At 41.2% G+C, this 16,454-nt stretch overlaps 1 protein-coding gene across 1 annotated transcript in view; it reads right to left on the minus strand.

Annotated features, from left to right (window-relative positions):
- The window catches only part of RELN (reelin), a 699,179-nt gene that overhangs the window by 367,101 nt on the left and 315,624 nt on the right, over positions 1-16,454 (minus strand). Inside the window, exons 9-10 of the mRNA XM_029615599.1 lie at positions 15,362-15,458; positions 9,311-9,551 (exon numbers count right to left, since the gene is read on the minus strand). Of these exons, the coding sequence (XP_029471459.1) occupies positions 9,311-9,551; positions 15,362-15,458 (338 nt within the window). The remainder of the gene's footprint in view (positions 1-9,310; positions 9,552-15,361; positions 15,459-16,454) is intronic.

Genomic DNA, 16,454 nt, shown 5'->3' on the forward strand with positions numbered 1-16,454 from the left:
GGGAAGGAAGAGGTGGAGGGGCAAAGGGGGGGGGCAAAGGGGGGGACACAAAGGAAGGAGTCGAAGCAGTTAAACCGGTGCCTTGTTTATTTAATTTCTGAGTCAGACCGTCTCCACTTGGTTCTTGAGTCCTCCTGCTTTGTTGTTCTACATACGACTACCACAACAGTGCTTCCCCGGATCCTCTATTTTAGGTTTTAATATATTAAGTGCTTCTTGTGTCCGCCACACTGCACAATAACTGAATGTACTTTTGTTTTCAGAATCTTTGGAATTTGTCCCCCTGACGCAGCTTGACGTGAAACACGGCTGTGTTGGGGCCTTTTTTAATCAACATTTGACTTTAATATTGAACCTTTGTGCACAGTTGCTGTGTGCACAATATAGAATTAAAAATTGTTCCTGCTAAAGTGATATTGTCCAGTATAATTAATTTGCCGCACATTACTCTGTTGTTGAAAGTTAATACCTGCCAGGTTCTTGGGCACTTGCCAGGTTCTTGTGACCTGGTTTGGCCTCTGTTGGAAACAGGATGCTGGGCTTGATGGACACTTGGTCTGACCCAGCATGACAATTTCTTATGTTCTTACAGCTAGGTTTAAAAAAAAGGTCTTGGACAAGTTTCTGGGGAACAGGTCCATTAAAACCTATTAGCTAGGCAGGCACGGGGATCAATTATATCTCAAAAGCTTTTCTGTTAGCATGGCATGCATGTGCAGGAGTGGCCAAATGATAACAGCTTACAGTATTAACAATAAAGGGTGCTTTCAAATGCATTTCTATACTCGCTAAAATCATAACTAATTTCACAGAAGATCCTTGGCTGCAGACTGACAACATTTTATGAATGAATATTAAAATACAAAATTTATCTCTCGCACAATATGTGAACATTAATTCTGTAATGTGCTTGATGCATAATGTAAATAGGCACGCTTGTAACAGAATTTACTACAGAGCTGTGGACATCTAATTACTCTTTGTTGAAAACTCGCAGTTACCATATGTCACCAGAATAACAGAAAATTCAACAGTATTTGCAAAGAAAGAAAATGACATTATTAGCATGATTCCCTTCATACTAATGACTGTACAAGTATCCCACCTAAGGTGTCCTAAAATGAAATCAATACACTGATTTTGCTGATTGATTACTGATAAGGCTGTTCTCAGCATTCCTGCTGGCAAGTATGTATTGCAGCATGGGGTCATATGTTGTTAAAAATTCATAATCTATTGAAAACTGGAAGTCTTATGTCAGTTTCGGTAACTTTATATGATTCATGTTATAAGAACATAAGATATGAGAGGATGGAGATATGATAGAGAACATACAATATGGGGAGATGGGAGATATGATAGAGGCATTTAAATATCTCAAAGGATTCCATATACAGGAGGCACGCCTCTTCAGTGGAAAGGAGATTCTAAAATGAGGGGTCATGGGATAAGGGTGGTAGACCCAGGAGTAATCTTAGGAAACATTTCTTTACTGAGAGGGTGGTGGATGCATGGAACAGCCTCCCAGGGTAGGTGATAGAGACAAAAACAGTATCTGAATTCAAGAAAGCAGGGGATAAATGCAGGGGATCTCTAAGGAAGTAATGCTAAATTAATTGGGCAGACTGGATGGGCCATACAGTCTTTTTCTGCCATCATGTTTCTATGATCACTATTTTAAGTGGCCGCCACACCTTCTACACCAGGTCCCACATTCCACTGAGGGCTAGATCTAAAATACCTTCCCTTCTTATTGGTTACAAGACCAATCGCTCCATGAAAGAGTCATTTATGGCATCTAGAAACTGTACCTCTCTAGCATGTCCTGATGAAACATTTACCCAATCAATACTGGGAAAATTGAAATCTCCGATTATTATTGTGTTCGCCCATTTGATTTTCCTTTCTGATTTCTGTTAACATTTCGCTATATTATTCTTCATCCTGGCCAGGTAGATGGTAGTATACATCCAATGCTATACCCTTCCCCATCACACATGGAATTCCTATTCATAAAGATTACTCTGTACATTTTCTTTTCTGAGGGACTTTTATCCTGTTTGATCCTTCTATTCTTAACAAATAGTGCCACCTTTCCACCAATTTGATCTGCCCTGTCATGGCAATTTAATCTGCACCTTGACATCAAAGTGTTCCATTGGTTATCATCCTTCTACCAGGACTCTCAGATGCTTATTATATATATTTTTTTTAATTTAGTGCCATACTTTCTAATTCTAGAATCTTATTTTTTAGACTTCTGGCATTCATATAAAAATACAAATAAAGGCATACCCTAAATTGTCTATATTTGTATTCAAAACCTGCTTATTAGCAAATGATACAGCTAATTTGGAATCCTTCATATTTGTCTGCTTTTTATTTAATTCCACTTGGGTTATTTCAATCTTTACCACAACCGCTCTATCAGGATATCCTAATGTACCTATTATGCCAGTATTCTTTGAAGATACCTCACTCTGAACCATGTGCTCCTGAGTGACTGTCATCATTTCCCCATGATCTAGTTTAAAAGCTACTCTATCTCCTTTTTTAAATGTTAGTAGTGCCAGTAGCTGGGTTCCATCCTGGTTAAGGTAGAGCTCATTTTATTGGAATAGGTTCTGTCTGCCCCAAAATGTTCCCTAGTTCCTAACAAATCTAAAGCCTTCTTCTCTCCAGCATCATATCATTCATGCATTAAGACTCCAGAGCTCAATATATCTCTAGGGTCCTGCACACAGAATGAGGAGCATTTCTGGGAATACAAACGTAGAGATTATGGATTTCAATATTGTACCTTAAAGCCTAAATTTGGCTTCCAGAACCTCCCACTTGTGCCCTCCTATGTTGTTGGTACCCATGACAACTTTCACTTTTTGAACTACTTCATTTTCTACCATTAGATCCTTTGCATTGCTGTCTTTGTGGTTATTACCTGTAGGGAGAAACTCTAAAATGCACTACTGTGCATGCAGGAAAATGGATTCTGACTTCACAAAATGGACACTTGACCTGTATTTCTGAGCAGAGAGATAGAGAGATGATGAACTACTGACAGGCTGCAATACACGACTGAATTATCTGATCTGCCAGTATACACTATTTACCCGGGCCTCTCTTAAAGAATGAAATCTTCTCTCAGCAAACAGAGGGAATTTAAGTCAATGCAAGCCCTGCGTGTGTGTGTTTGGGGGGGAGGGGGGGTGTCATACCTGAGGCCTTCAGCAGAGCTCAATTTTGCATGGCAATTGGACCCTCCAATCTGTACAGGGGGCCTTATCAGACAGGTCAGCTTTCTGGTCAGATCTCCGTCATGTGGCTGACAGATGACCCTCTGTGTGTGTGTGTGTGTGGAGGGGGGGAAGGGGGGTGTCAAGCAGTTTGAAGTGAAGAAAAAAAACTCAATCAGATCTCTATTTGGGTCTCAGCTTTAATATGCATCAGCTACTGAATATGCATATTCTTGCTATTAAAAATGGCTTGGGAGAGGGGAGAGGGGATCAGCTATCAAGATCCATTCACACCATTAAGTAGATGACACCAAGTCACTACTCTCTGCCCCTCCCTACAACCCAGCAGTCGGATGAGATCCAGAGAAGTCTCCTGCCTACTACCTCACAGTCAGAGTCAAACTTGTCTTTTTCCTCTAAAGGGATTAGACAAGTCTTCTCAGCTCAGTGGGTGAGCTGAGATGCCAACATGTCTTCCAGCGACAGAGCCAGCTTTCATGAGCTTCAGCTTCTCTCAGCTCAGCAACAGAGACAGTATTCAGTGGCGAGACTGGGGTAATCTCCTGAGTCTGGTTCTGGAGTATCTAGCTGAGTTTCTTAGTAACATTTCAAGCAAGACCAGGCTATTATGAGGTGTATTTCTTTGGGTTTCTCTCTAATCTGCTAAACTCTAATTACTATAAGCATATTCTGTGTTAGGGATTGTAGTATAAGTTTATTGTGTATGAGTGCTAAGTTGTTAATATTATTCCTGATAGTAAGTCTAAATGCCTTCTAATAAACTGCTTACATGAGCTATTCGGGTCACATATAAAGGTAACATAAATAGTAAGTTTCTGCCACATTCTCTGCTCAAGACCCAAGGTGGGGAAGGGTGTCAGCAGACTAGCTACAGTTTATACTTATAAATCCCTTACATCTCCATATATAAGGGCCCCAGTCAGGATAGAACCAATCCACCAAGCGAATAACCAACTTTCAGGATTGTGAACGTGATGGTTCAAAGACATGGGTGCAATATACAATTTCTGGTTCTTGGTTTCCATCCAGCTTTTTAGAAGCTACAGGCACTGCCTGCTTTCTTATGTTTAAGAAGACAGAGATTAGCAATGTTCTTTGTTCACTGCCAGAAAACTTCCAACATCTACTTGTGAAACATTGATGTGCCAGTGTTGGGGGGTATGCCCTAAATTGCTTTGGCCTCTAAAGTAGGGGAGACCCCCACATCCCAGGATAAGTGTGCTCTCACTTCTTTAATTCTTTTAGTTCCAGGGATGGGGTTGGCAGGTGAATGTTCCCCTGATGCAATTCAGCTACCTCCAAGCTGTGCCCTAGGATTCTACTTTTCCCACCTGACCAGCTGACCAGCTGTGCTGCATTTATAATGTATGAGATATGCAGAGTTGAACTTCAGACCTTGAAAGTGCTCAATTGCAATGTAGCATCATAGTACAGGCAGGAGGCGTGGCATGCCAGCTGAAATGTGCAGGATAGTATAAGCACCATTAGGTTGACTGCAGAGTGATATAGCTTGTTCCCACCTCCCTGTTGGCACTGTTATTCAATCAGACTTTTAATTCTGAAAGCTAGGTAGCTTTTACTTCTACAGGACAGTATTTTTGGATAGTTGAGGATTATAGTCTTATATATCAATTGCCTTTTAATAGTATTTAATGTTTTTATGTTATACAATGAATATTTATGGTACTTTTATATTTTGACATCATAGGATGAGTATTTATAGTGCTTTTATATGTCTTAAAGTTTATGTTTTTAGCATTGGCATGTTTTTGTCTTTGATGCTATGTTTTAAGGATTTGATATAGATGTATTTTAATGTTTTGATATTTTACTATAAATCACCTTGACATATTATATGAAAGGCGATATAATGAAATTTAATAAACTAAACTAAGCTAAATTAAACTAAGCTGTGTCTTCCACATGTGAGGAATACTTAGTTTTACTTACTAAATTTTCTCTACAATGGCTGTGAGTTGGGACCCGGAGGCTATCAATTACCCCACCTACTGACAGGAAGAGAGGGGAAGTTGTTCATCTGATTAGAGGTCGTCAGATTCCCATTTGTCACAGCAGGGCAGGCAAACAATGATTAGCAGAAATTATGATTCACAAGAGTGGAATGTGGCCATGAGCACTACCAGTGCTCACTGTCATTTTGCAACAGTGACCCCGCAAATCTACGTACTGGTAAAAGGCCCAGCGACAACGCTCGCATTCTCCTGAACAGTGTCTGAACCACTCTACCCTGGTTGTCTAGCTCAGGGGGTATCCTCAGGAGGGTCCCCTGGTGGTATGGCATCCCTGGTTTCTTCCTAGAGTGGGCCAGGTGAGCAATTCACCTTGCGTAATGGTGAACTTTCTTTCTTCAGCGATGGGCTTGCAGGGTAAGTGGACACTGAAGTCATGGAGCTCTCCATTGCCAGAGAACATGGACTGACCATAAAGAGGGCATCCCAGGCCGAACGATTAGTTTGGAAGAAAGTGAGGGCCATGTTTGGCCTGCATTACCCTTATGTACGAGTGCATGTAATGAACTATGTAGAGCGTCACAGAGAAGAATGGATATGGGAGTATGCCAACAAATGTGTCATTAAGGACAAAACTGACTATGATTTTATGATGAACCATCCAGACTATCCTAAGGAAATGGTAAAAAGGGTAAATGAAATGAAAGTTGGGTATAATATTTACAAACATGCCACCATGTATCCCGGGGGGATATGATAGAGGTGTTTAAAATCATGAGAGGTCTAGAACGGGTAGATGTGAATCGGTTATTTACTCTTTCGGATAGTAGAAAGACTAGGGGGCACTCCATGAAGTTAGCATGGGGCACATTTAAAACTAATCGGAGAAAGTTCTTTTTTACTCAACGCACAATTAAACTCTGGAATTTGTTGCCAGAGGATGTGGTTAGTGCAGTTAATATAGCTTTGTTTAAAAAAGGATTGGATAAGTTCTTGGAGGAGAAGTCCATTACCTGCTATTAAGTTCACTTAGAGAATAGCCACTGCCATTAGCAATGGTTACATGGAATAGACTTAGTTTTTGGGTACTTGCCAGGTTCTTATGGCCTGGATTGGCCACTGTTGGAAACAGGATGCTGGGCTTGATGGACCCTTGGTCTGACCCAGTATGGCATGTTCTTATGTTCTTCTTATGTACTTTAGGTGGGATGGCATTATGGACAAGTACCAAACTGAGTACTTGTTACCTAACAGAAGAAACCCCATCCTGAGCACTAAGAGCCCTTGCCACCAGGGAATGATGAGGAGGAAGGTGGAGACTGAATTGCTACTGTAATTCCATTATTTATTTAACATTTTTTTATACCGGGATTCATGCAAAATTTTACATATCGTCTCGGTTTACATTGTAATTGAGAACAGGCATGTGAGAATGCAAATTACATAGAACAGGGCATAAAACTTGGATCAGAATACATGGGGAAAACTTGGAACATAAAAGGGGGCGTAACACATGATTATATTATTAGGCGCATATATTTAATAAGAGAGACTTAAAACTTTGGGTAGGCTGATGTAGAGAAGGGTTACCAAATTGTAAGGGTAGCATGATTGGATAGTCTTGATTTAGAATGATGGCTTGTGTGATGGTGTTGAGGTATGTTATCATAATTGGAATGCTTGCTCAAATAGCCAGGTTTTTAGTCTCTTTTTAAAGTTGATTGGGCAATGTTCTGAACGGAGTTCTGGTGGTAGAGAACTCCGTTCTCTATAGTGTTCCTCCTTGCTGTTGATTTTGAATTGTTGAATTTGATAGATAATGGCTAGTGAAGGTTTTGCCAAAGTTTACTTGTTGTGGGAGGGTTTCTTTTATGTGTTCCAGGTGCCCTCCATGAGTCAAATCTGCAATCAACTAGCACCTGGCCAGGAAGAGGTCAAGAAGCTAGATGGATTGGCTATGAATCTACTATCAAATGGTGGTCCCCTTTACCTGTTTCCCATGTGCAGGTGGGATTGTAGTTTGCTGTTGGGCCACAAGTGTTATTGGTTATTATTGGGATTAAATGAAAAACAATTCTATAAAAATACTTTAAAAATATATGCTGTTCTTTGTTGTCTTTTATCATCAATGTCTTTTATGAACAATTGATTCTTTTCAGATGGGTTTCCCCTGCAGTTGGATTCTCTAACAGATGTGCTTTAATTTTTCTTTATTTTTCAGGATTGTTGGTGTGAAGCTGTATCAGTCCTTTTCTCTTTAATGTGGCCATTGTTCTTCCAAGCCCAGGGAGCCTTAGGGGCCTGGTTGAAGAGACTATACTTTTCAGTATCTCACCTTTGGAGGTGTATGATTAGTGATGTATGCACCACGGTTTTTGTAATGCACCACGGGTTTTGTGATGTATTTTCTGCTGTTTCCTGCCGAGACTGGAATGGGTGACTCTGCTTGTGGGACCATTACCTTTCAACTGGTAGTGTTCCCATGAATGAGTTAGATGGTGGAAAGGGTTCAGATGACCCTGTTTGTTGTTCCCTGGAGGAAGGGCTGACATGGGTGACCATGCTGATGGGAACAGTAAACTTCTGTACCGGTACTGTTTTCCCATGAGTGGGTTTCACCTAGCAGAAGGGGCCCAAGATGTTTTCCCCAGATATGATAAAGTTATATTACAAAATGTAAAGGTACATGATTATTGTTCTCCTACTTGGGGAGCCAGTTTGTGGTGATGTTAATGCATTGTTTATGTGACTGTGACTTGTGATGTCTGTTATAATGTGTCTGATCAGTTGTCAGAGGTTTGCAGGTTCACATCCTTTGTTTGGGTTTGAGCTCGTCAAGTGACCAACTTTGAAATTACATCTGCACTTGTTCCAATGGGATATGTTTATGTGCTCTTGTGAATGTGCCTATAGAAGGTAGGCGAGGTAGAAAAGTATCTGAGGCAGTGTCCTGACTTCATATTTTTTCCCTTTTTGGTGGAGGAAGATGTAAGGAGTACTTTGTTTCCCTTACTAAATTTCCTATGGGTAACGCTAGGGGAAATCTCTGTTAACTTTGGAGACCATCCCTAAGGTTTTTGTCCTTCCCAGGGTGCTGAGCATGAGCAGTTGTGGTTGTAGATTTCTTCTGGGAGTAGAAGTAGTGTTGCTGGTGGATCCCAGTACACCCCACAGCCTGCATAATTGGGAAGACAAGGATAGAACGCCTTGCATGAGCCTTCACAGACCAGGAAGGTGCTACCTTGGTGATAAGAGAACGGCAGAGGGAATCTTTTGTCTTTTAAGAGAGTTGGATGTTTTTCTGACTTGCTCCCAGCTCAGAGGTGGCAACATCCCTTCCTGAGAGGATCGAGGCAGTGAGCTGCTTTGCCCTGCATCCAGTCAACATTGGAATGTTGCTAGAAGTAAGAACAGTTTTTGTGAAGTTTTATCTTGGAAAGAAGGGAGTGTTTTTTCCTACTGCCACCTCCTTAACTACTTTGGAGAGGAGATTTCCTATTTTTCTATCAAGGGGAAAGTTGAAGATGGAGAAAGAGTTTGTGGCACTTGCAGTTTTCATTCTGCTATGTATCCTAACTATTCTTGCTCTTTTGGCTTGGAATTTAGATGCACACCATTCCAAGTCTCTGCCTGTTTTATCAAATTGAGACTTGACCTGCTGAGACCTATGTGAGTGATAACTATTGGAGAATTGACTGAGAGAAGCAAAAGACTGTTATAGGGTTCCCACTCACAAGAGCCTAGGGCCTCAGAGGCTTGTCCTCCTCCTTGCCACTTGAACCTCGGCACCCCAGTGGCTGACTGTTGCAGAGCATGGAGAGAAGAGTCAGGAGTCCGGGATGATAGAGTGACCCTGGGAGCTTTATGTGGCTCCTGCATTCTGGAACAGTCAAAGAGGGAGTTACCCTTAGCTGGACAGAGAAATCTAAGGTTGTTCCTAAATCTGACTGATTTGTCTGGGTCAACACAATGCTTTCCCCTGGGCTTGTAGGCCATCCCATGTACTTTACACATTGGAGGAAATAACCTCCATTTACATTAGATAAAGCTTGTTGTAAAGAAGGAAAGTAAATACATTGAACAAACCTTTACAGTGGCTCCAGGAAAGAAAAGCCAGTTGCCAGTGTCCACAGGATCTAAGTTATCTTCTAATAAAATCTGCCTGTGAGCAGCATTAATAATCAGGATGTTGTCCAATGCCCAGCAGGCCTCATACAACTCTCCAGCATGCACAGACTCTTGTTTCCATCGAAGCCTAACATTCTCAGCTTTGGCATCGTTGGGAAGGTAAATGATGTGGATAATGGTACTGACATTAGAAGGAGCCCTGTTGAAAAAGGTGTTAAGCAGAATTAGGCTTCAGCTGGATCACAGATGAGCCAGTGCAAACTGTTGTCTTCTTTCACTGTTACGCTGAAACAATTATCCCCACCTTGCACATAGAAAAAGAGGTCTGATGCCATTATCATAATGACCATTGCTTACGACATAAACTATTGCCTACTTGGAATAGATCACAATGTTTTCAGTCATGCGATTTTCTGCAATAATCAACAGTTCTGTGACAAACCTTAAGATTTAATAAATGACAGAATATAATTATATGAAGTAATTAACTGTATTTCTCACAATAGTGTGCTTGCAATATTTTGAAAGGGTGCACTTTTTCCTAAACCAATTTAATTTCCTGCAGCTTCAGGAAAGGAAACAAATTTTGCAGACAAAAAAATATGCCAGCAAAAGTATCTGCAAAAAGCAATGGGATATTTCTGCACTAAAAGTGCAAAATTAAAGAACTGAGTGAAACTTCTGCAGTGCTTTTTGTAAAATGTTTTGCTTGCACAGATATTCCTGTGAAATTTTATCATTTTATGACAGGGCTTTGCCAGTCACTTATCATTATCCCCATGTATTTTCTTTTTAGGGACAGTCGGAGGAGTTTTGGTATTTGGGATTCCTCCCATTGCTATAACCCCACCTTTTTTGGGGGAAGGCTTCAGTGGAGAATAAAGTCCCTTGGAGCATGCTCGGTGATTTAGTGGGTTGGAGAGAGAGATTGGAGAAGGAGTTGGAGGGCTAGCAATTCCTTCAGGATCTCAAAGCAAGTGAGGTTTAGAGATTCATGGAGAAACTAGAAAACCTCATTAAACATTTTCCCCCTATTTCAGATTCCCTATTCAACCTAAATGTAGTTGAAACATGTTGAGAAAATGTGTTATTTAATATGTTATTTAATATATTTCTTCTCTTTATGTTTTGCAGTTCTTTATTGGATATGTGAATTTATATGTGGTATGTCAGTGCTTTGCTCCATTATTGTAGCATCTTTGTATTCAATACAGATTTCACTCTCCGTTTTTTTTTTTTTTTTTTTACTATTCTCTTATTAATCTTTTGCAGGATTCCTCCTACTTAAAAATATAAAAATTTACATATTTAGACATTCAGCATTTACTCTTTTGGGTATGTACTTCCTTTTGTTTATTCTTTTGTTGTCTTTTGCTAGCCGTTATACTTGCTACTGTTTTTATTTAGATTTTACATTTTTGTTTAGATAATCATTTGGAAACCGCTCCTTGGAGTCCCTCCCGATGTAGCCCTTACGGCGAAACACGGCCGTGTTGGGGGACTGTACTTGTACACTTTTCTGAAGCTGTTCAAATAAAGCTGTTGTTTTGAAGTTTTGTCACCTTATTCTACATGGAACAGCATCAGTGATTGGTTTCACACCCTCTACTGTGCTGCGTGCCTTTTTGTGTGATCCACACTAACTGTTTGGGAAATTTTACTGACATCTCGGCTAGCGAGGTTCAACAGGTCATCTCTAAGCTCAATCCAGCCGTTTGTATGCTTAACCCAATTGCCACTGGTTCACTAAAATTAGTTGGGGGAAGACATTTCTCCCTTTCAATCCAAGCTGGTAAATCTATCATTGTCAGAGGGAATTTTCTCTCGGGATGTTAAGAAAGCGATTGTCAGACCCATTCTAAAAAATCAGAAGTTGGATCCTAGCATGCTAACCGGTTATTGACCAATCTCTAATTTATCATGCCTTTCAAAACTCATCGAATCGTTTGTTCTCTGTCAACTGACAGATTATTTAGAAGATGCCAACATATTGTTCCCAAATCAATATGGTTTTAGAAAGAATAGTAGCACTGAAACACTCCTTTTATCTACATTGGATACAATCTGGCATGGTTTTGATGGCGGACAAGACTATCTTTTGATCTTACTTGATGTCTCCACCACCTTCGATACCATTCAGCACAGCATATTGATTGGTCTTTTGAAAGAATTTAGTATCTCAGGAACCATCCTTAATTGGTTCAGTTCATATCTGAGTGAAAGATCATTTCAAATTTGTGTCAAAGGAAATTTCTCTGTGTGGAAAAACATTAAAGGGCAGATTTTAAAAGGGTTATGCGCGTAATTCTTTAAAACCTGCTTCTGCGCACCGAGCCTATTTTGCATAGGCCTGGTGACGCGCGCAAGCCCCGGGATGCGCATATGTCCCGGGGTTTGAAAAAAGGGGTGGGGAGTGGGCGGGGCGGGATGGTCCGGGGGTGGGGCAGGGGCAGGACCAAGGCCTCAAGCACAGTGATTGTGCTGGGGGATCATGCACCGGCACTTGGCTGGTGCGTTCAACCTACACATACCCAGAGGCAGGCGTAAATAAAAAAAGATAAAGGTGGGGATGGGGGGCGGGTTAGATAGGGGAAGGGAGGGAAAGGTGGAGGGTGGAAGGAAAGTTCCCTCAGAGGCCGCTCCGATTTCAGAGCGGCCTCGGAGGGAACGGGAAAAGCCTTCGGGGCTCCCCTAGGGCTTGGCGCGTGCAAGGTGCACAAGTGTGCACCCGCTTGCGTGCGCCAACCCTGGATTTTATATCATGCGCACGGCTGCGCACGCATGTTATAAAATTGGGCGTAGATTTGTGCATGCCGGGTTGCGCTCACAAATCTACTCCCGCGCGTAATTCTTAAAATCCAGCCCTAAGATTAGCCTCCTGCAGGGATCAGCCCTTTCAGCAATACTGTTTAATCTTTACTTGATTCCACTCTGCAAATTGTTGGTGGGCTTAGGACTTAGTTTTTTTCATTCACGCTGATATCATCTAGTTTTTTATACCCATAAAGGAGTCCATAGAAAATACATTGGACTATCTAAAAATGTATTTAGCCACCATTGATAAATGGATGCTTCATAATCATTTATCGCTAAACGTTTCAAAAACCAGAGATTGCATTCTTATCTCGGACTAAGAACACACCTGAGAATATAAAATTGTTTTAGGTAAACACCACCATTCCCAATCACAAAAACAGTTTGTGACCTGGGAGTTATTCTTGAGTCTAATCTATCCATGAAAACTCACATCAAAAACATAATTCATACCAGATACTTGAAACTTCGTATATTAAAACATTTAAAACCAATTCTATCCTTATAAGACTTCAGAACGGTTCTACAAACACTGATCTTTGCAGGAACTGCTTACTGCAACTTCTTATTATTAGGTCTGCCTAGTTCCACCCTGCATCCTCTCCAATTGCCACAGAACTCGGCAGCGAGACTTCTTTCTGGTAATATAAAATATAACCATATTACCCCGGCTCTTGCCACCTTTCATTGGCTGCCGATTAGAGCTAGAATCAAGTATAAAACGTTAAATTCTAATATATAAATTGATTCATGCTACAAATATCCTATGGGAGGGCACCATGTTACGTAGTTATGCTCCTACGCGTACATTAAGATCACAAAATAAAGGGCTCTTGGTGGTTTGGCACATATTGTCTGGCACATATTGGTGAGGTAAGAGAGAGAGAGAGCATTCTCCATAGCCGGTCCTGCCCTATGGAATACCCTGCCAGAGCAGCTTAGAATGCGGAGTGATTCAAAACTGTTCAAAAAAGGTGTAAAAACCCTGGTTATACATCGAAGAAGTTGCATTTGAAAGCATAGCATCCCTAGGACGAATGATAGATGAATTGCCCCCAGCAGATGACATTATATGGCTGATTATGTATGTTTTGGTCTTTCTTGTGTTGTATGGTATGTTGTATATACTTAGATATTTTAATTATGTATGGTATATTCTGTAAACTGATGCGATGTTATGAGCTCAGGTATAAAAAAAAAATCTTTTTAAATAAATTCCCCCAGGATCTCAAGGCAAATTGGTTGGAGAGCTGGAGATTCCCCCAGGATCTGAAAAGGCAATTCAAGCAGTCAAACAAGAGTTTTCAAGCAAGAGATTTTTTTGGATTGATTAACCAGGGTCAGAGGGAAGGACATATCCCCAGTATCCCAAAGGACAGGATCAGAAATATTTTTGCCCAGGTAACTGGTAACTGTGGGTGAGGGAAGGACTTTTGAGCTAAGAACTCAAGAGACTTGCAGATTTTGCAGCTGGATTACAGTTTACCAGTTTTGACCCAATTTGGGGTTGTTGGTTTTTTTTTGTAATATTTCTATCTGTTGTGCTTGGGGATATTTTCCCATCGGACCAGTTTTTATGCTGGAGCTTCATTCTAGTTAACCCACCTTCACTGGTGAGGATATATATTCTATGGATGAAGGTGCAAGAGCAGGGAGAGAAGTGAGAAGGAAGTGAGTGGACAAGGAAACCATCTGTTTTGTCCTGGTGATTTGGTCATTGCGGATTTTTATTTTTGTGATTTTGGCCTGGATACCTTTCTTTAAGTTGCAGTAAAGACTTTCTTTTGAATACCACTTTTGGACTCCTGGTGATTTTTTTCCTTCAGCCTCAGGGGACAAACTGGATAGATGAACACTGGTCTGAAGTTTGGTTTCTATCCCTTTTATTGGTTCTGACTTCCTTTCTCCTTTTCTGGACAATCTGGCACTTTCTGAAAATCCTAGAACTAGGGTGCGATTTTGTGACTGAGATTGTGATCGACAGCCTTAAGGGCTCCGAAAGATCATTCTTTCTCCCCATCTGGACTGGACCCGGACCCGTAGTACCCCTGGATGTGGCCAAACCACCCAAACAGTGGAATGACTACATTTTCTAGAAGATGCAGGAAGTTAAATCATTGGGCAAATAGGGGTAGATTTACAAATTTGCGCACATGCGTACTTTTGTTCGTGCACCAGAGTACCCGGGATTTTAATAGATACGCACGTAGCCGTGCGTATCTGTTAAAATCCAGGATCGGTGCGCACAAGGCTGTGCAAAATCGGCAGCCTCTGCACGCCAAGCTGCGCAGCCTCGGAGGGAACTTTCCTTCCACCTCCCCCGCACCTTCCCCTCCCTTCCCCTCCCTAACCCCCCCTACCTTTGTTGCACAAGCTACGCCTGCCCAAGTCAGGCGTAACTTGTGCGTGCTGGGCAGGCCGCCGGCGCGCGATTCCCAGGCCCAGGAGCCATTTTGGAGGCCTCGGACAAGCCCCCAAAACGCTTCCTGGCTGGAACCACGCCTGTGGTCCCGCCCCTAAATGACGTGCCGCCGGGACAAGTAGCCCGACATGCCCCCCCTGGAAAGCCCCGGGACTTATGCGCGCCGCCGAGCCTACTCAACATAGGCTCGGCACGCGCAGGGGGAACTCCGGGCAGGTTTTCGGGGGGGTACGCGCATATCTTACGCGCGTACCCCTTTGAAAATCTGGCCCATAATGTATTGGTTCAAACTTGTACACACATTCACTAGTTGTAGTCTTTTAGCTTTTTTTTTTTTTTTGCCATACTTTGTCCAAAACTTAAAGCTTGCCTCGAGAAAGGAATATGCTTTGAGGAAGATTTAGCAGAGGCCTGATTTAGAGATCAAATTCAGGTCTCCATCCTGGCACTGCACAGCACTGCTAAAGGGCCATTGGACAAGTCCATAAAAGCCCCATACTTGCTGACTGGTTTGAACTCTTACCAGCCCTAATGCCCTCATGGCATAATGAGATTTTTATTTTTAATCACATAGCAGATTCAGATTTTTTTTTTCCTTCACCAAACAGAATGCAAAAGTGACATTTTAGAAGGGATGGCACGCAAAATTCTTCAAAATAATCTAACCAAAATATGAACAAAAGGACGAAGAAAGAAATTAGCTTGATGAATGTTAGAGGTGGAGGAAAAACTCAACAGACAGCAGCATGAAAAATCTCACTGTTATTGCAGACCTCATTTTCTCAAGCTGGATCCAGTTGACAGTATTATTCTTGGCGTAGGAGACAATGATGCTGGGGTCTGAGTAGCTGAAGCGGCATGTGCCCGAACCTATTAGAAGAACAACATTTAAAAAAAGAAAAATTATAAATGCAATAGAAGTATAAATTAGCCTTCATGAACCATAACTCTGTTAACCTGGTGCCAAAATCCCTTGATTGATGATGTAACTCCTTGTGATCTGTTGCTGAGGGTAAACATGAAATGCATGCATGCTTTCCGAGTCAGGAATAATGTAAAAATAATAAATCACTGCACCGCCACATAATCCACTGTAGATTTCCCAAGGGAGGGCAAAATAAATGACTTGGGTCACCCTATGATCATAAACACACAGGTCCTGCTGATACAAAACCTAAATATTCTGTACAAAATAATCAATATCTTTTGCGTTCTTTTTATTGGCTTACACCGTAAAAGATTTACCATCTTTCTGCAGCTTCGTGCACAAGAATTATTCAAGCCATTAAACAAGGAAAGCATGAATTATGAATAGTTATTTTGAAAAGAAAAAAAAAAAAACCCACATCACCCAGACGTAAGCTGAGGGAAAAATAAAAATTCTGGAATGTAAGAGAAATATAACACTCTCTTTTAAAAACAAGTTTTTATCATTTTTGTTTACTGAAATATACTTTTAGGCATACGTTACAGGAACACACATTAGAAACCACAGTGGGTTTCACATCCAAAAAGCGGGGACTGCAAAGGTAACCCCAACTTTTCATCTGCCATAGATGAGTACAGAAATCAGATAGTTCTATGAACTATTGCCCGCCCAGGGCTTCTGTTCCTCTGCAGTTCTTAAAGTGAATGTGTGTATATAGTAACTGAAATTACAGTATGTATTTTTGTTTTGTTCTTTTTGTACCAGCTGATATCCAACCCTGACATCATGGATTTCTTTAAATAGTCCCAACTCAGCACCATCCACGAGGTCCACTTTTTCCATGCTCTACCATTTGTCTCTTGTCTGTTTAACTCATCTCACCATTCTGGCCGTGTTCCTGCTTTTGCTTTAAAGAAGCTGCTGTCCCTTGACTAATC

The sequence above is a fragment of the Rhinatrema bivittatum genome, chromosome 9, assembly GCF_901001135.1.
Source record: "Rhinatrema bivittatum chromosome 9, aRhiBiv1.1, whole genome shotgun sequence".
In the NCBI taxonomy this organism is placed as follows: Eukaryota; Metazoa; Chordata; class Amphibia; order Gymnophiona; family Rhinatrematidae; genus Rhinatrema; species Rhinatrema bivittatum.